This window comes from Necator americanus, chromosome V, assembly GCF_031761385.1.
Source record: "Necator americanus strain Aroian chromosome V, whole genome shotgun sequence".
Taxonomy (NCBI): domain Eukaryota; kingdom Metazoa; phylum Nematoda; class Chromadorea; order Rhabditida; family Ancylostomatidae; genus Necator; species Necator americanus.
In genome coordinates, this window is record NC_087375.1 from 23,571,472 (window position 1) to 23,591,124 (window position 19,653).

At 41.4% G+C, this 19,653-nt stretch overlaps 5 protein-coding genes across 8 annotated transcripts; 1 reads left to right on the forward strand and 4 right to left on the reverse strand.

Moving 5' to 3' along the window:
- Positions 1 to 3,757: 3,757 nt before the first annotated feature.
- Positions 3,758 to 9,181, reverse strand: RB195_014971 (uncharacterized protein; the record flags this gene model as incomplete). Its single annotated transcript, XM_064205466.1, has 5 exons — positions 3,758 to 3,901; positions 4,416 to 4,493; positions 4,543 to 4,606; positions 8,929 to 9,012; positions 9,075 to 9,181. The coding sequence occupies 5 exons, from the start codon at positions 9,179 to 9,181 to the stop codon at positions 3,758 to 3,760; spliced, it is 477 nt and encodes a 158-aa protein (XP_064061347.1).
- A 4,770-nt stretch (positions 9,182 to 13,951) lies between these two features.
- RB195_014972 (uncharacterized protein) lies at positions 13,952 to 14,802 on the reverse strand (the record flags this gene model as incomplete). Its single annotated transcript, XM_064205467.1, has 2 exons — positions 13,952 to 14,452; positions 14,518 to 14,802. The coding sequence occupies 2 exons, from the start codon at positions 14,800 to 14,802 to the stop codon at positions 13,952 to 13,954; spliced, it is 786 nt and encodes a 261-aa protein (XP_064061348.1).
- A 35-nt stretch (positions 14,803 to 14,837) lies between these two features.
- RB195_014973 (uncharacterized protein) lies at positions 14,838 to 15,269 on the reverse strand (the record flags this gene model as incomplete). Its single annotated transcript, XM_064205468.1, has 1 exon — positions 14,838 to 15,269. One exon carries the CDS (start codon positions 15,267 to 15,269, stop codon positions 14,838 to 14,840), a length of 432 nt encoding a protein of 143 aa, XP_064061349.1.
- Positions 15,235 to 19,496, forward strand: RB195_014974 (uncharacterized protein; the record flags this gene model as incomplete). 4 transcript variants are annotated; one of them, XM_064205471.1, is made up of 8 exons in its annotated part: positions 15,235 to 15,307; positions 15,381 to 15,383; positions 15,422 to 15,459; positions 18,846 to 18,899; positions 19,016 to 19,055; positions 19,173 to 19,233; positions 19,293 to 19,339; positions 19,451 to 19,479. In XM_064205471.1, the coding sequence occupies 8 exons, from the start codon at positions 15,235 to 15,237 to the stop codon at positions 19,477 to 19,479; spliced, it is 345 nt and encodes a 114-aa protein (XP_064061350.1). The 4 variants fall into 4 exon arrangements, with proteins under 4 accessions (XP_064061350.1, XP_064061351.1, XP_064061353.1 ...); XM_064205472.1 differs by lacking the exons at positions 15,235 to 15,307; positions 15,381 to 15,383; positions 15,422 to 15,459 and adding an exon at positions 18,785 to 18,793 and having other exon boundaries at positions 19,393 to 19,496; XM_064205470.1 differs by lacking the exons at positions 15,235 to 15,307; positions 15,381 to 15,383; positions 15,422 to 15,459 and adding an exon at positions 18,785 to 18,793.
- Positions 16,823 to 18,148, reverse strand: RB195_014975 (uncharacterized protein; the record flags this gene model as incomplete). The annotated part of the gene is made up of 3 exons (XM_064205473.1): positions 16,823 to 16,875; positions 17,755 to 17,917; positions 18,017 to 18,148. 3 exons carry the CDS (start codon positions 18,146 to 18,148, stop codon positions 16,823 to 16,825), a joined length of 348 nt encoding a protein of 115 aa, XP_064061352.1.
- Positions 19,497 to 19,653: the final 157 nt, after the last annotated feature.

Sequence of the window (19,653 nt, forward strand, 5' to 3'; positions counted from 1 at the left end):
TAGAATGCAGTGGTTCACCAGTCCCACTAGTAGGTGGGGCTGGTAAGTTTGTTTTCCTGTCTGGAATTTTTTCGCAGTGTTCCTGGGAGGATATCGAGGTTCCTAACCAAAAAATAGTAATCTACAAGCTGAAGATTGTTACGTCTTCACACGTGGGAAATACGGAACGAAACCAGCCCCCTCACTGTCTTCTCGAAAAGCAAATGCGATAGCTGCATTCTAGTCTTTCTAATATCGTTTTTTGACTGCCAGTCTGAAAGCTAAAGCTGGACACCAGACTTTTTGTGATGTGCGCTTCGACCACCTTCACTGATAGAAATCAAATATAGTGACATCTTCATGGAATCAAACTTCTATTTTTTCTAACGACTGGTATATATATATATATATATATATATATATATATATACCTGCTTAGTCCGTGTGTGTGTTTGTCTGTGTGTCACGAAAATACTCCTTAATGATGTAAAACTCCGCACCGGTGAGGAACCATCGCCATGCACCTGATGAGCGAGCACTCTACCTTTTCACCATTGTCCAAATATATAAATATGTATGTTTGCTTTGATGAGGCAAAATAGTTTCTCTCATATGTTAGTGAGGGTAAATAAAGTCTTATGTGAATGTGTACTTCCAAATTTGCAAACTATCATGCTATACAATAACGAGCTTATTCTGTCACGTGTGTGCGGCTGTGTGTGTCTCAGTCACGAAATTCCAAAAAGAGAGGGAGACGAATACCATGGCGTCGGATTGGTGCGCAGGAGCCCCAAGGCGATAAAATGGGTTTCCATGGTCCCTTCGCATATCTATTTCTCAGCATGTCTCCTGATGCTGCTAACATTTTTTCAAAAAGAGGAAACACACGTGCGAACGGTTGATCAAATAAAATACATAGTAGCCAACAGTTTACGCGATCTTACGTATTTTTATCACTACGATAGTGATATTCATGTCTTTTTAGGTTAGCACATCATACTTTTTTTTAATAGTTGAGAACGGAGGAAACTCATACTTTGATAAAGTTTCCAAGTTGTGGAGATTTGAGAGAAGCATAGATGTAAAGTCAAGTTTGATTGTTCTGCTGAAGCTGAATAGAACTGAAGCGCTTAGGGAAAAATCATAAAATCTTACATCTACGCTTAAATTTTCGGGTGAAAAAATTTAAGAGAGCGTTGATACAAAAAGGCAACTCTAATTTTACAAAAAATGTCGGTATTGTTATCTCTTATTGATCGGTGAAGGCGAGCGAAGCAAACACCAAAAAAAAAAGTCTGAAGTCCGGACTGAAGGAAAGACGGAAGGCCAGACTTCAGACTTCTTGTAATGCTCGTTCGTTCGCCTCCGGGAATAAATGAAAATTGAAAGTAGGACACATTCTCCAATTTCTATTTGAAACTAGTGCGCTTCCTAAGTCAAGCCTAGACATGGACAACGTAGCTCTAAACTCTGTTGTTCTAAACTATCTTTGATAACGTTCAAAGACGCTTCGCTGCTCCAAGCAAAATTGTACCTGTTATTTACAGTCAACTGTCAATGTGAAGACTCGAATACTTGGATGAATATGACGCATTATAACTTGATAAACATTTAAAAGGTAATGAGAATTTGTATTCAGTACTAGGAGAACGTAAGAGGCAGAATTCATCGCCATCTTAGCTTACATATTTACGGAAAATTCAAATTATTGAAGATCCGCCTATCCATTAAGGCATTTTGGTGAGAGTCGCAGTGAGAAGTGCACCTACTATTAGTGGGCGGCTTATTGTTATCTATTATTACTTTATTAAAACCTCATTAAAACGGTCAGGATAAGATAGATTTCTGAGTAGCCGTTCTATCTCTCGTTACTTATTGACATAAGTGAGATTTTCGCATAGAGCGTAAACGAATTAAATGAGCATATTTCTCATCCGACAATGAAAAATCCCCATATTATTGCACAAAACAAAGGAACTTTGACGTCACTGCTATGCAAAAAAGTACATACACGATTGGAAATCGGTATAAAAACAGTACTAAGTGGGCTGCTTTTCCTTTTCTGAATAAGACGTTCGCAGTAAATTTCACGAAGTTCACCTTTGCAGAATTGTAGGGACAGATTCTGATTACATTTGAGCAGAACTTTTTGTCTTAAACTTCCTTAATTTTCTTTAGAACCTAGCTGAGCAAAGTGGTAATTTTTTCCCCTATTTTTGGATTATTTTCAATTAGCTCTAGAGAGAAATACTAAACCTACAAAGGAAAAAATTTGCAGTTAGGGATTTTAATTGTTGCTCTATCAAAATATACCGACGGAATTTCACTTGCAATACCGTACTGGAAGAAATGCAAAAATTCGCACTCCTGGTTGCGCATCAAAATGCTTATGTTCGAACAAATTCCAATCACTCAGCTATTATCTTATAATAAACTTATTCTCTTCGGAATATGTGACAGTGGAGGACCTTTTCCTGTTCCTTTTCGCTCTCGCATAAGTTAAAGGGAAACCAAGAAATTTGCTAAAATACCCAAAATTTTTTTCCGAAAAACTAGATGACCTCCGGGAACGTCAATTTAATTATAATAAAAAGTAAACCTTTCTCTACAGAACGCTCCCTTAAAGGCATCACCCCACGAATCTAAGGTGGTACCGATTTCAGGTGGAGTATTCTTATACGCGGTAGTAGATTGTGGAGAGAGAGGTGATTCCGTCCATTTCTTCCTTATTGCCGTAAAAAAACGGCCTGGAAGATGCGGCGCGTGCACAAAGCTGGCGCGCTCCAATCAAACTCCTTGTAGAAAATAGTGATGCCTTTAACTGTCTTTTTGTTTTTTTCCGGCAGTAAGTTACAAATGTTTATTTCAACCTACCAAAAGTCGCACCTGTCCTGCACTCGTTCCCAATCACTGTCGGCGGTCATCTCTAATACCACCTCCAAATCGCGTGCAAATGCTGTAAATTTGTTTTTATTTGGCTGTGCTTAAGTTTATCCTTCCATTTAATTTTATTTCAGATTGTTTATTAATTTTTAAATATTATTCATTGCATTTGATTCTTTGCTCGATTTCGTAGACTTGAGCGTTTCCCGTTTACACAGAGTCGACAGGCAGTTCAAGCGAGACGGCAGTCTCCCAGACTATGGAATAGTGACGAAAGGATGGTTCTGGTGCTTCTGCTATAGATCGAGAACGTTGGGCAGAGCTATGTTCGGAGACCGTACGTATCAAGGAAGTTGTGGGCAATTATTCACTGTTATAGAGAAATTCTAGAATAAGTTGTAACATCAAGCTTTCACCGAGACTTTCTAAAACTGATTCTCTATAGAGCATTTTCTTTTCTTTTCGTAATCTACTTCTTTAAATCTTTCTAGCGCTGGGTACAGAGCAGATTTGTGAAACCATACATTTTTCTGTAGCGCGATAATTCCATTTTGAAGCTCCTTTCTTCTTCTGCTGAAAAATATCATGAGATTTCATTAATTAGTTGAAATTGATTGAATTAACCACATGCAGGATCCACACTGAGGATTTCATTTGATAGCACCAATAGGGCCTACATTTGCTACATTTGGATTTACATTCTCGATTTGTGCATATTTTTGACATTTGTGTCCATATTTGGATGACATGACAATGCTAGGTTATTTTCAATTTCAACAACGGACAAAATCCTAATAACTGTGAACTCTTTTTACCAAGCTTCCATACGTAAACGTGGAGGAAACAAGAGGACATGCAAGAAAGTACACACAATTAAAACAAATAAGATCTCAAATTAACAGTGTGGTAAACCAAGCGCTTTCAAGTAACTTTGGCACTCTTCATCGAAAAGTTTGCCGAGCTGCTCCCAAGCCTTCTTCTGTTCATTAGTAAGCGATCCTCGGGACGCAAGAAAGTTTACCCAGACAGTGAAGAAAGCCTGAAATTTTTTGTTTTTCCTGAAGCCCAAATGTGGGAAAGTGTTCTTCAACATTATCTTAGAAAAGTGAATACTTATACGAATTTAATTCCTATCTGATTACTTTGATTCCGCATTAGATGCAAAGATATATTTAAGTATACTCTCTGTGCACATACGTGCCACCTTACCAAAGCATTTAGCAGCAAAGTTCAAATCCCTCGCAACAACTCTCCATTCCGCCATTCTGAGCTGCCAGACATCGTCGAATTTCAATTGGTCGCCAATTCAGCCGAATCAAAAGTCGAGAATGCCTGGCAGTTTTAGGCATTCTAGGATGAGGAAGGAACAGCAACCAATGGACTTTGTGCTATATGACGCTGTAAATCGAGAAAGTTGGGAAAAGCTATTTCGGTTCAGGTGAACACATCTCGACGAAGAATAGCAGCTACAAGCAACCTTGTCAAGAGGTAATATCAGCCCGCCATTATGGAATGGTCAAGTAAGTCAAAAAATTATAAAATAGGAAACGCACGCTCCAGTACTCAGGCTCCATCTTGAATGGGCGGTGTTTGTTGACCATTTCGCGACTGTATGCACGGAATGTCGGCTCCTAAAAGAGCTTCATGCAGTGGATGCCGATAAAACAGTGCAAGACTCACATCGTCGATGGTGTCTGCAAGGACGTAGACGCCAACAAGAATACGTTGACCCTGTTTATCGAATCTCAAAAACAAGTCTTTTGAGGTTTTATTTGATGTTATTTTATTACTTCTATAATCGTGTGACAAATAAATGAAAAGAAATAAACTGTTTTTTTTTTCAGGATTTTAGATTTTTAAGAATTTTTGATCCATTGTGTTGTCGCAAAAGTCTCGATGCATTTTTGAAATTAATAGAATCATTTTCTTCTATGTTATTGTTATGTCATTTTATGGGGCTGCGTATACGAGTCTGATTGCTACCTGCATGCGGTGGCCCTGCTTTAGCTAAACGCAATCAGGCGTTCGAATGTACGCATTGGGAACGTATGAGTTATATATCCTGCACTGTTATAAGGCGAAAGCTTCCCATAAATTGCAAAAAGGTGCTGTCGTCCAGCATACCGCCAAAACCCATTACCTGAAAGGTCAACTGCCTGAAGGGAGCATGGAATCTTTGGCAACAACCATTCGTTTCGCCACGCTGAATTGCCGAACACTATCGAGTGAACTTCAACAACCCGCTCTATCCAGACGTCTGCGATATCTTTGTGTGCCTTTTGCTGCACTGCAGGAAACACGCATGAGAAATCGGCCTGTTATCAGCATCGAAAATTACACCATATACTGCGGCGATGCTGATGAGAACAAAGTAGGTGGCTGCGCGATAGCTGTGAGGAACGATTTCAGCAACCTGGTTGAGGAATTTGGCTCAACGTCGTCTAGATGCGCCTTTCTACGACTGCGGGATCGCAGAGGACGTAAACTCTGGATCGTAAGTGCTCACGCACCTACGAAAACCGCTGAGGACAACAGTAAGGACGCCTTCTATGATGAACTCAATGCGTTAATGTCTAAAATACCAAGCCAGCAGGTGGTCATTGTCGGAATCGGCGCAAATGCGAAGATGGGACTTGAACAGCAATCCGATGTGCTAGGAAAATGGTACTATGCAGCAGAGCGCACGTCGGACAACGGTGACCGTCTGGTCGACTTGTGCGAACAGACGGGCCTCATCATCACTTCCACGTTTAAGAGGAATCATCGACGCCATCAGCTCACGTGGCAGGGGTCAATCCTTTTAACGCCTGAAGAGCAGCGCAAGCGGAAGATGAAGACTCTTAAGCTTTAGCTCGACTATATTCTGGCGAGGAACATTCCTCAGTCAGATATCCGAAAATCTAGAACTTTTTGGGACGTCGCGTTCGACTCTGACCACCGCCCAGTTCTTCTCAGCTTTAAGATACGATTCCATAAGGAAAACCGAGGAGTTCCTCTTCAACCGAAAATCGACATGGCAGGTCTGAAAGACGATGAATGCAGAACAAAATTCCGCCAACGCGTGTCTATTCATGTTGGAGTACGGACCAGGAACAAGCTTCGCGATGCGGATTCCTTCACAAAGTGCATCCAGGACGCTGCAAGGGAAACGCTCCCGGTTCTATTGTAGCGGAAGAAGTTTGCCTTTGCATCTGCGGAAACAAAATCCACATACAATTCTGTATGTGTCGCGCGCAGCACTGGTGACTTCAACCAGGAAAAGCGTCTTAGAAGGAAGCTGCGTCGTCAAGTGCAACAAGACCGCGATAACGAGTGGACGTCAAGAGCGATGAAATTTGAGAAGGCGTGGGAGGACAGGAACCCGCGGGAAGCCTATACTAGAAGAGTATAGCGGTAAAATGAAGAGATATTCTCCTGTCCTCAACACTGCCAATGGAGTAGCTTTCGGTGAAGCAACCCTTCCATTTAGGAGGGAACACTTCAATACCTTGCTGAACCGGCAAGCACCGTCAGCTCCTAAACTCAAACACGTTCGTAGGCCTACATATGCGGTTAACGAGGAGCCACCGACCGAGTCGGAGGTTCTAGTCTGTATTCAAAAAATGAAGAATGGAAAATCTGGAGAAGATGACAGGATTAGCGCAGAAATGCTAAAATATCTCTCTCCGTGTGGGATTCATGAGATGACAAAGATCATCCGTTCAATAAGAAATAGACGAAATTTAATTTTCAATTCAAGAAATTCAATAGACGAAAGGATACTTGATTCGTGGAGACACACTATCATAATTCCCCTCCATAAGAAGTTATCCGTTATCCTGGACTGACTCATTAAACATCGCGAAGAAACAACGCGCGACGAGCAGGCTGGCTTTCGTCCTGGCCGATCTACCGACTGACAGGTGTTCATCGTCAGGAGCGTGATCGAAATCTGGCAGCGGTATTCGAAGCCAACGCAACTGGCGTTTCTGGACTTTGAAGCCGCGTTCGACTCTCACCGAGGCCGTCTTCTCAACGCGCTGAGCGCCGATGGAGTACCAGGAAAGTTCGTTCGCTTGCTTAATGACATGAATTAACGAACAACTGCTGCAGTTCGAGCACCAGCCGGATGTACAACACCGTTTGAAGTGGTAACTGGAGTAAGACAAGGGACAGTGGCAGGACCCTTCCTGTTCAATTTCGCCATCGACGACATTATGCGAAGAACAGTCGACCAGTGTCTTGCCGACATTCTCTTAGCACTATCAGGATGCCCCTTGACTGATCTCGAGTACGCCGACGATGTTTTTATATTCGCGGAAAGCAGTACGAAACTTCAACATGTTGTCAACCTTGTATCGAAGCTGGCTGCAGCCTATGGACTACGCCTACGCCCTGATAAATGCAAGCAGATGTGGATGTCTTCGAGACCTCGAACGGGAATCAGGGTGAACGGACAACCGATAGAACTCGTCGATGAGTTCTGTTATCTGGGCTGTACGCTGAAGAACAACGGCAGCTACGAGAGAGATGTTCAGCAAAGATGCGTAAGGCCACTTCTGCATTTAACTCAAAAAATGGCTGTGGTCGACCCCCATCACCAACGAAGCTGTGAGTCCACCTATCCGCAATTTGCATCATCATGATGTACGGATCGGAGACTTGGGCAACACTATGAACGGTTGTGGAGAGGCTTGACTGCAAGGAGCAAAAGCTGTTTAGACGGCTACTTGGCTACATTCGGCCTAAGGTATGCTACAATGAAGATCTTTACGAAGAAATTGATGTGGTATACCGGCGGATGACACGCGGAGGACATCAACATCTTGCACCACCTAAGTGGCTAAAGTAAATCGTCTTCGCTTCTTAGGTCATATATTAGGGCGACCGGCAGATGGCCTTGTTCAACGAGTTCTAAGGAGTTTGTCTGGTTCGAGCTGGAAGAAGCCACATGGCCTAAAACGGAAGAACTGCACTGAGATGTTGAGAGGATCTGAGGATACTCGGCGTCGATAGGCAGCATAGGCGAGACGTAAGGTTTCCCAGAATGTGGATTAATGACGAATGGATTGATTCTGTGAGTGGATTGATTCTCGCAGAAGATCGAGAAGGTTGGCCAGAGCTCAAGGACGGCACACCTCGGCGAATATGCAGGCATTTTTTTTTATCGTCAGACGATAGCATCAGCCCTCCGATTAAGTCAAGCTAACAGAAGTAAAATTGACCGAAATGGTTCCGACCTGAGCGATTATCAGAAGAAGATCTGAGCATCATCAATGAAATATTTAAAAGGATGAACAGATATCTGACTGCGCAATTTCGTCTATTTTCAGATCCATTATTTGGCGAAATCCAGAAAATCCTAACTAAAAAAATTATCACTAGGTTGTCGGAAAAGTAATGGCATATTTTTGTAAGTTTTTTCAAAAGCCATTCATTCACGTGAAGAACAAAGACCAATGCAATGATACTTTGCCCGTTTTGTTTGAAGACCTTTCACCATCTTTGAATGAGCTTCAAAATTTTCACCCTCATTGAGGAAAGCTGTAAATCAGCACCTTACTCAGTTTTTGCCGATAAAGACAAATCCATCTATGAACGAGGAATTTTTGAAGCTCACTCTAAGATGGTAAAAGGTTATCAAACAAACTGAGCGATAAATAACTGTTTGATCTTTGTCCTTTGTATAAACAAATGACCTCTGAAAAACATAGGAAAAGTCCGTCCCAACTCCTCCGACAACCTAAAAAGCACGAAAAAATGCGCCTATTCGACAATCCTGTCTTCACTTCCTACGGAAGTAACAAGTGTTGTTAGAAGTGGAAAAGTGCTTCACCTAACGCTAAACTAGGCCTTCATTTTCTTTCTATGCATCAAGACAGAAGCCGCACCATTCGTTTCTCAAAAAAATGCTGTCGTTTTCTCTTCGGAAACATCCCATTTGGATGCACATAAATTTCTGCGTGTGTTCTACAGTAAACTGACACTATCATTTCAGAAAATGATTGTACATTTAAAGGATTTCAGGTACTTACAAATGAGAAGAACGGGAATAAAATCAACATAAAGTTCATTCACGCTTCTAACCTCTCACTTTTTTGCACGTCATCTGCGGTGAAAGACTCAGCGCCTTTGAAGTACTGCCGGAGATTGGGATAATGTGTGAACATACTGTTGGAAATTATGCAATGTTATGCTATGAACAAATTAAAATACTACAAAAATTATCCAACTATTTGTAGAAATCCTTTCCATTCTGGATTTCCTTCGGTCCCTTTCCGATTGGAACGAGTTCCAAAGACTGCTTGACAAGTTTCTTCACCTCAGCAGGAGACAGCATGTTGGTCCCTTCCAGTCAAAAGTGATATAACTGACTAGCCTTTGGATAATTAAATAGTTCATGAATGACAAAAAACCCTTGATAACTATGACTGCAAAGATTCGATGCTACGTGAAAAACGTTAACATGTACGGAGATAGTGAAAAAAAGCCTACAGAGAAATACCAAATCAAAACTTTCATCCAGGACGTGAAGCATGAAGTGATTCTATTGAATGGAAAGACAAAAAAAGCACACGTTTTTGTCAAGGATTTATACAGGAGATTTAGTTCATCTAACTGCAACAAGTCTGGAGTGTAAAAATAAACAAAAATTTTCAAAGTAATTGATGAAGTGAAGCTACACATGCAGAAAAATGAAACGATGTTGGGGTTCGGGATGGGTGCTCCAATGTACTTGCTCCCAAGCACCGAGGAAGAGCCCCACTGTCTCTTGGTGGAGCCCCACTGTCTCTTGGTGGACGACATGGTGCAGAGCGAGAAGAATCTCTTCTACCGTTATATCCTAGTTAAATAAGTGCTTGATCAACCAGTACGCCCATCTGCTCTCTTTGAAGTGCAGAAGAACCTGTTTAAAATTGATGTGGATTTTGTTGACTGCAAACAATTGAACACTGGCAATACTTCCTGTCATGGCTAAAAAAGAGCTGAAGTGGAGGAACGCAAAGCGCACTGACTATTTTTCTCTTCGTTTTTGAGTAAGTGTATGCACCATAATTGTGGTACAAAGACCGGTTTTCGAACGTCTGTGTGAACCCTAATTACGCTGCGAAAAACATTCGAAGACACCTTAATTCTAATGATAAGGAGGTTTGAGAAAATCAAACGGAATTAAACAACTCTCGTTTCATCAGAGAAGCGTGACTCAGAAACATGTCCAGATCTCGCCCTTATCCTTCAAATGGATCACAATTATGATTAGCGATTGGTGTTTGCTGTATGCGTGTGTGTGTATCCGTGGCGGTGTCCGTCACCGGCCGACGAGATGATCCCATTATTTTCATGCGGGTGAAATTGAAAAAAATGGAAAAGGAGGATGAATATAATCACTCCGCTTACTAAACATATCCACTAAATGACATAAGGGGGCAAGACAATCTCTACCAGCCGGCTGCATACTGTCGGGATAAAACGCGTCGTATCGGAGTGACGCATGGCGTTGACCCCTCTCCACAGAGTACGACAAACCCTTCAAAGCTCATCTCTCCTTGCTTTTCTTTTTTTTTGTGCCATACTTCATGGGTTTCGTAGTCTTAGGAAAGTACTTTTGCATTAGTTTTTTGTTTGTTTTGCTGTTAGGATCTCTCTGAGATTTTGTTCTGTAGGGACTAGATTTCTCTTTTGTTTCTTGATGTAATGTACGTGGCTAGCGTTTTTTTGATCGTGGTCGTACTGAAAAAACCGCTCAAATGGGAGCTAACTATACATAAAAATGTGTCAGAAATCAAAAAATGGGTCAAAAATAAGAAAAAAAAAACAAATCAAAAATAAGTCAGAAATCCAACTCCTTCGAAATGGATCAATTGAGGAAATGCTATGGCATCGGAATAAACTATAATGCTTAAGAAAATGTTTTACTAGTTTTACAATTTATGTTACTAAGGAAGTTTGTGATGCACCATACACGAAAATACTACTGGAATTAGTTCCTTACAAATTGGGGACTTGGAGGCACCCTAGAAGCACAACGAAGGGATAATGGAGGATTTCGCTCTGATAAGGTAGTCTTATCCATTAACTAATATGCAAAAAAGGATGAAAAAACGCAAAAGCTGAATAAAAGTTGTTGCTTCTGCTCACCGTATTCTGGAGAGCCCGAAGCGGCGCGGTGCACCGCTGCCGCTTACGCAACTGCACCATGGTTCATATAGTTTTGGTCCTATTTGTGTTTTATGAATACCGGGCACTACTGTACTGTGGCACCAATCAATCGATGTGAAGCGGCACTTGAACTTCTGGGATTGTAAACACAAGATCCTGCCCACGAACGGCGCTAATTACTAATAACGTAACTCACGTTTTCATATGTGTCGCATGTGCTCGTATTTGTCATATCAATCCTAACAAATTAACGATTCCTAGGAACGATGATGAAAAAAAAAAAACAAAACGAAATAAAGACCAAACTCAGAAGCGAATGTTAGGAAGAAGCTCTGTTTCGGAATCTAAGCTATGATATCGTTAATGGATGCTTCCAAACATCACCATTATTATGCAAAGCTAGTCTTGAGCATAATATCTGAAGAGGTCAAAGAATTGAGGTAGGTGGACTGATAAAAGCAGACCGTACTCTTCAAGGCATCTCAACACTGGAGACTAAGGCTCGCTTCATGGAAGAGGTTTTGAGTGCAGTGAGTACAAACTTTTTGAATATTCTTCGAAAAGAGCCTCCATTTTGGCGTGCACCGTTTCAATGATTGCTAAATCGAGTGAAGTAAAAACAAATTCAGCGATGTTTCTAAACAGTATGACTCATTCCCTGTATGAACAGCATTTCAGAGGTATTGATAGAAACCTTTCTTCCGATTTCTAAAACTATATAAGTTCTTCAGCCAAGTCTTTTCATTTTAAAATTCTTAGATCAATGTTTATTTAATACAGAAGCGACCTATAACCCTAAGAAGTTTCCCTTATTTATTTCTCACCCACCATATTTGTTTAAAATGTAATTGCGAAATCTTATGAAAGAAAGGCCATTTCCGAGTGAATAGTTTGGGGTGGTGAGTAAGAAGCGGCTATTAGTTGAATAAATGTCAGAACATTCTAGGATTCACATCAACAAAAAAAAAAGCCACTGGATTATTATTCTAATAGGGAAACTATGTGTCATATCCTGTGCAGTCCTCGGGAAAACCGCAATTTTGAAGCAAATAGGCGTCAGTAATTTCTAAAGGGAGAGAGAAATTGCAGTTTGTACGGCTCAGACGATATTTCGAAACACATAGCAGACATCCAATTCCCTTCATTTTCTAAAAAAGTAACAAAATTCACTTTCGCCATGGCGATCCCCACACACCTTCCTCCAACTCCGTTTTCCCATTATGAGAAGTGTTTCCTATCGCTAAACTAATGGTCCCACAAATAGTGTGACAACTCTTCTTTATAACCTCCTCTATGGAAATGGAAATGAAAACAAGTTCCAAATATAAGCCTTTTACTTCGTTCTATTTTTCAACATTAAACGACTATAGCAGCTGTACAAAACAATATCGTTAATAATGTATGTGGTTCATTTCACACTAACAAGTTGTAGTAGGATTAGATCTGGCAACTGGTAAAAGTGTAGATTTGTGCTTAGGATATTTTATGTTGGAGTCAGATGGAAGTGAGAAATCTTGAGCACTTTTTCAACTTGGTCTATATTTATCTATCGGCGCAAAAACAACCTCAAGTACTGTACTGGAAAATGAGAAGATCGTCAACAGTTGAAAGCATGAGATCATCAAATGCTTCATGTTTGACCTCGTCAAAATTAATGGTGACTTTGTCAATGAGTCAGTCAGTCAGTCTTTTTCTGACTGCTTCTAGTCTTTCGTACCCCTTCGCTGATGACTGGAAATTGAGTGTAGCGGCATTTTCCGAAAAACGTAATTTGTATTTTTCTAACTACGCTTCTTTCGTTCATTCGTTTTGGAAATTTAACCATTCCCGAAATTATCATGAATTGAAGTGACGATGTCATGGTCCTCTTCCTAATTTCGTGAGTACTAAATTTGAAGAGTATTCAAACTTGATTTTACACCTAAGTATATCCCATCGATTACGTAAAAATTTGAAAGCATAATTCAAAGCAGGAGTTTTTCTTTTCTTTCTCTTCAGCAATTAGGGAATAATGTGCTCACATGAAATAACATGAACGTCACGTTCGTACTGATAAAGATAATGTTCCCCCTCAGATCACGTAAACTGCTAGCTGCTATTTATGCAGTCGGTTTCATTTGTGTCTGTCCAGTTCCTGAAGAAAGTATGCTGGCAACCTGACCAGAATGGAAGTCAAACGCAACACAGCAGCTTTCATGGCCATAAAATGGTTCATGAAGTTTCGTTTACTTCTTGACAAATTCACTTGGAATCACTGCGAGGTACTACATCACCGCGACGGCGTAGGAGCATATTAACCATTTTGTCGTTTAGGCGCCCATTAGCCCCGTTCCACCCATTCTGGGGTCAGCGCACCAGTTACACGCTCTGAGATCCACCCACCCCATTTTACATCGCTTTACGTCGCTTTTACATCGCTTTGCGGCGACGACGTATGAATTGGACGCCATGGGACCCGTCTCTCTTCATTTTATCGCTTTGCAGCGCCAGCACACCTATCTAACGCCCTTTGGGATGCCTCACCGCGTTATGAAATTTCGTTCTATACACACAAAGATAAGGACAGATGGCAGAATAAACCCGTTATTATATAGCATAATCATGATGGCTTACTTGACTTAATTGGCTGAGTGGTGTAGATTACCCGCACTTTCGCCGAATGTGTCGTCCTTAAACAACAGCTCTGCTCAACCTTCTCGATCTTCTGGGAAAGCTTGCACTGAATCAATCCATTCGTCGCTGTTCAGCGAAACCTTACGTCTCGCCTGAACTGCCAGGTCCTCTTTTACCACCTCAGTCCCAAACTTCCGTTTTCGGCTAGGTGGCTTCTTTCAGCTCAAACACGACAAACTCCTTACCTTAATATATGAGCAAAGAGGCGAAGACAGTTTACTTTAGCCATTTTCGATGGCGGTGCAAGATGTTGATATCCCTCACGTGTCATTCGCCGTTATACCACATCAGTTTCTGCGTAAAGATCTTCATTTAGGCATACCCTAGGCCAAAAGTAGCCAAGAAGCCCTCTAAGCAGTTTTCGTTCCGTGCAATCAAGCCTCTCCATGACCGTAGATGGTGCTGCCCAAGTCTTTGATCCATAAATACTGATTGAGCGAATTGTGGATAGGTAAACTCGCAGCTTGACTTCGTTGGTAAGAGGGGTTGACCAAAGGGGTTTCGTTAAGGATTTAAGTGCAGAAATAACCTTAGCGCATCTTTGCTGAACATCGTTCTCGTAGCTGCCATTATTCTTCGGCGTACAGCCCAGGTAACAGAACTCATCAACGAGTTCAGTCCGTTGTCCGTCCACCCTGATTCCCGGGGTTCGAGGTCTCGAAGAGACCCATATCTGTTTCCATTTATCTGGGCGTAGACGTGGTCCGTAGGCTGCAGCCATCTTTGATACAAGGTTGATTGTACTGCTTTTCCGAAATATAACAGCAATGTCAACGTACTAGAAATAGGTCAACGGGCCTCTTGACGGTGCTAGAATGATATGATGGTAGAACAGTGACTTACTGTTCTTCGCATAATCGCAGGGCCTATTTTGTTCAATTTCACCATCACATAATGTTCGATGTTGAAATTGAACAAGATGGGTCCTGCCACTACCTTTTGTGTTTTTCCAGTTATCATCTCAAACGGTGTTTTACATCTGGCTGGGGTTCGAACTGCAGCTGTTGTTCGTTGAATCATGTCATAAAGAAAGCGAACGAACTTTCCTGGTACTCCATTGCAGCAAAGCACTTCAAGAAGACGGCTTTGATGAGGAGAGTCGAAAGCGGCTTCAAAGTCCAGAAACATTAATCATTCTCCTGACGATAAACAGTACGTCAATACTAGATCGGACAGGACGAAAGACAGCTTGCTCGTTGCACGTCATTCATTCGCGTTTTTTTAACTCGATTGAAGAGAATCCGCTCATTAACCTTATGATAGCGTATTAGGGTCCTTTCGTCTATCCATACTGAACGGATGATCTTTGTCATTTCACGAATCCCAGACGGAGGAAGATATTTCAGCATTTTTGCGCTTATACTCTCGTCTCCACCAGATTTTCCATTTTCATGTTTTGAATACAGACTAGAACCGAACTCCGACTCGGTCAGTGGTTCCTCGTTATCCACATATGACGGCCTACGAATGTGTTCGTGTTCAGGAGCAGATGAAAGCTGCCGGTTCAGCAAGGTATTGAAGTGATCTCTCCAAGTTGTAAGGTTTGCTTCACCGACAGGCATGGGAGTGTCGAGGACTGGAGAACATCTTTTCATTTTGCCACAATACTGTTCTAGTAAAACATACGCTTACCGTGAGTTCTAATCCTCCCACGCCTTTTCAAACTCCGCCCTCCACGTCATTGGTTTTCGCTCGTCTTTTTGCAGGTGGTAACTTCTTCTTCTTTATTCTCAGACGATTTTCTTAGCTGAAATCACCAGTGGCTCGGACGGGAAGGAATTATACGTGGGTTTTGTTTCGGCAGATGCAAAGGCAAAATTCTTCCGCGGCCATAGAACAGGGTGCGTTTTCCTTAGAGCGTCCTGAATGCACATTGTGATGGAATCCGCATCGCTAGGCTTCTTCCTGTTCCGTACTCCATCATGAATAGCCACACGTTGGCGGAAGTTCGTTCTGCACTCTTCGTGTTTTAGACCTGTCATATCAAAAAAAAAATATTTGAATCCATCTAAAACTACTGGCCTGGCGAGCGCATCTGAAGGGGTTGCCGTATTGTCCTTAGTTACTTTGAAGTTCAGTCCTCACGGAGATTATTAACCATCCTAAGTCAACTTACATATCCATGTAACCACGATCGCTTTGTGTGTATCCGTTAAACCATTTGTATTGCATCTATGCGGCTGTAGCCCTTTGCCACTTGCCTCTATTATTATATTGATGCTATAAATACAAGTTATCTGTGACCACGACGTGCTATATAATAAGCAGAATCAGAGGAACGCTTTCGAGACATAGGCGAGGAGATAGGAGGATGCGACAGTAGCCTCGGGACCCTCAAAATGAGTGCTCGAAGCAGGAACCTGGACGAGCACTCATGTAGTTATGGAAGGGGATAAAACGACCGCTCTTGTGTCCTAGTCCAGTGTAAGCCCTTCAGGATCCAAGCAGTCGTACCCCCTCTTACTCGCAATGCTCGCAGTTTTCCAAGGAGCGGAATATCACCGGATAGTTTTTTATGCCAGGAAAATTGTGTAGGTCGAGTCATAGTCTGAAAGAAATTGCTGCTTACTAGTATTTTTTTTACTTCATTCTGAAACAAACAATGTTATAGCTCCCACTGCCTGACAGTGCACAAAGAGCAGTAATGAGTACTCTGGTTCGTGATTCGATTTCGTAGCTTTTCAATATCGATTGCGTTGTCAGTTCCGTGGAGCTTCAGAAAATTATGTCCGAATTCCAGAGTTTATTATTAGAGTGTTCCAAGAATTCTAAAGTTTACTATGGATGGAGCAACTGTAACGCAGTCAGTAAGAGGTTCGCCGTGATTGCAAGATTAGGCACACGTTCGTAAACCACAAACGACTCCGAATTTAAGTGATCGCGTTGGCATATCCCAATTGGATTGATTAATGCCAAACATTTCACCTTTTACACACTTATCACATTATTATTTCTGAGTTTCTGAGTCTTGATGAAACATGACCCTTCAACATTGAAACTCACTTAATGACTCTTCTATACCCTTCAACACCATCTGACCAAGAGTCGGTACTTTGGGAGAATAAGTTTCCATGTGCGACTTTCGATAAACCTCGGCATGTAAGTGCTTCAATAATTGTTTTCTTTAGTAGAGCCGTACACGAGGTTGTTATAATCCTTTATTCGTGGCTAACGTTTCGGCAATATCGCCTTCTTCAGAGCCTAAAAGGGGTGAAATCGAACGTGACTAATCCGATCAAACGCCTTATCCGCCCAACAAAGAAAGTCCTACGTTAACCGTTGGGCCTCATAGCTACCAGTGGAAGAAAACATCGTACCTTAGGATCAGCTGACTATCCTGCCACTGCTAGATACCTGATGTGAGGTGACTAGCACAATCAAATATCAGCCTTAAATAAGGAGCGAGTTCCAGCGTAATGGAGAGGCATTCCTCCTTGCGATTCATATTTGGACTCTTGGAGTGGATCCAAAAAGCCTCTAGAGCCTTGCGCGCCGCAATGCTAGTTTCGCGCGCCAAAATCGTGATCTTAACTTCAAAATCCGTTGGGCCTCATGGGCGTTTGATCGGATTAGTCACGTTCGATTTCACCCCTTTCAGGCTCTGAAGAAGGCGATATTGCCGAAACGTTAGCCACGAATAAAAGATTATAACAACCTCGTGTACGGCTCTACTAAAAAAAACAATTATTTGGGAGAATAATTATCGCTGTCACAATTAATAAGGCTTGTTAAACCATTACTTGTTGTATTGCAGCTGGTGGTGCCACCTGTTTTCCATGTAATTAATAGAGAACACTTCTAATAATTTGTTACCATCTTATTAATTTATGATATAAGTAGTATTACTTTGTAGTGGATACTTTTGAAGTTTTGCGGTTAGTTCTGATAATATTATAACCAGAAAGCGTTGCATCAAAAAGTTCAAAAACAAAACCTTTCTACAATGTGCGCCATAATTATTGCAAAAAAAAAGTATTCAAGTCGTCTAGAGCAAAAATGTAACAATTTTGAGAAACCAACGAAGTAACAATATTTATCACTCTATTGTAAAACAAAAACAACATTAAACTTCGAAAATACCTCCTTTGATCGATACAGGCCTTGAGGCGTTTCGGGAAGCCATCGACTGTGACACGTAAGAATAGCGTTCGAGCTCGTCCCATCCCTTCTCGAAGACTTTCTTGAAGAATCCACAGAGCGATGAGGTTTTGAGCAGAGTTTTGCTTTCAAAATCGACCAGACCCTACAGTCCATCGAATTCAAATCCGGGGCCGCTCGTCAAAGCTGATCAATTCGGATAACCCAGTTGCCAGTTGGTAGGCTTGCCCCAGTTTTGCTCAACCCTTGCCTTGTGAATTGGGGCTCCGTCCTCCTGGTAGGGCGGTTTCAAATTGAACATTAGCTCAGGGTAGCAATCTAATGCTTGATGCCCATTGCTCGTGACATTCACTGTACCAAGCGAGCAGGGGTCCATGCGAATTCTTTCGTGTGCTTTTCTGAGGTTGCTCGTGGTCACAGATACAGGTCTTCCTCGTCCAAATCGATCATCTCTGCTTCATAGGTCCTTTCAGAGTCGAATGTATTGATGGATAACACTTTGATGTACTACAAGACGTTGGTGAATCCCGAAAAGCCTTGGTGATGAAGCTCAATGATTGGAAATGATCAAATTAGCATAATAAAAACAAGAAGAGCAGAGATAAAGGCAGAGGCTCAGAAGAAGAGGCCAATTTGTCCGCGCATACGCTTTCGCTATAATTATGGCGCACATTGCAGAAAAAGAGTTAGCGTCCGTTGTGGTCATAAGAAACTTCTGGAAGTTTGTTATTTCTGTTGTCTGTGTCATTTTATTTTCTATGCTTTAAGTTATTGGCTGTAGCGCATTACACAGTGACCCCCTATATACAAGATAATCGTTTTGGTTTCGTGAGAGTTACCGAGTTCTTCGAATGTTAGTCAGGAAAGATGAAAACTTCTCCCTGTTACTGACACATCGGAGATGAGACTTGAGTCGTTCACGAGCAAGAACCACTGACAAATGACTTCTTTTCTGAAGGCGCCCTTGAAGGAAAAACGAAAACAAGTTTAATTGTAATGACAAAGAGTCAGCATGGAAAAGGTTCATTTATTATTGGCATTCCTGGCACCGTAAATTGTGAACTTTTTTTCAGAAACGAGTGTTGAGAGAAGAAAAGAACTATCACATCACACATATTAAAACCAAGGTAAACTTCGCTGGACATCATTAATGCCAAATAATTACTTGCCATCATTTTCACAAAAGCCTCACAAATGCTGCTCAACAGTTATAGTTTGAAGTCGGCTCATTTTTTTCTTGCAGTCACTCTATTCATCTTTTCGTGTGATTGCTCGCTTATACCGTCCAGATTGAAGTTCTGCGTGGAAATTTCTTCAGTCCTCCATATCTATATCCTCTATACCCTCGTGTGCAACATTGTTGATAACCTTCAAATTTCTGACAAACTATTTTTCGAAAGGGGTCGCTTTCAAAAGAGAGCCTGTTGACATTACGGAATCGAAACCGGTATCAGACAAAAGGTGTGATCTTAAATCAAATTTTCATCTCCTGAATGCAACAAACAATGTTAATTCTTTAGTTTATTTCTGGCTGTCTTGTTTCTGTGGACTCTTTTTGCTACAAAAGGTAGTTTCTTTTTGGTTCTGCTGACTCTGAAGATCACGTAATTATTATATTAGCGCTGTTTCAATCGCAGTCTTCTCCACAACTATTTGGATTTTTTGTTTATTTTCAAAGGCTGGACGGACATCCTCCGCGTTACGTAGGAAAATGGAGAACTTGATAGAGTTTAAAAGATTCTGTTTCATTGCTTCTATCTGAGGTGGATATTTTCTTCTTTCTTAGGTAAATGTTTAAAATGATTACTAAAGTATAGCATTATGTATTATGTTACCTTCTCCTGTTCTTTTCTCATCCATAGCGGTAAACAAAATTTCACA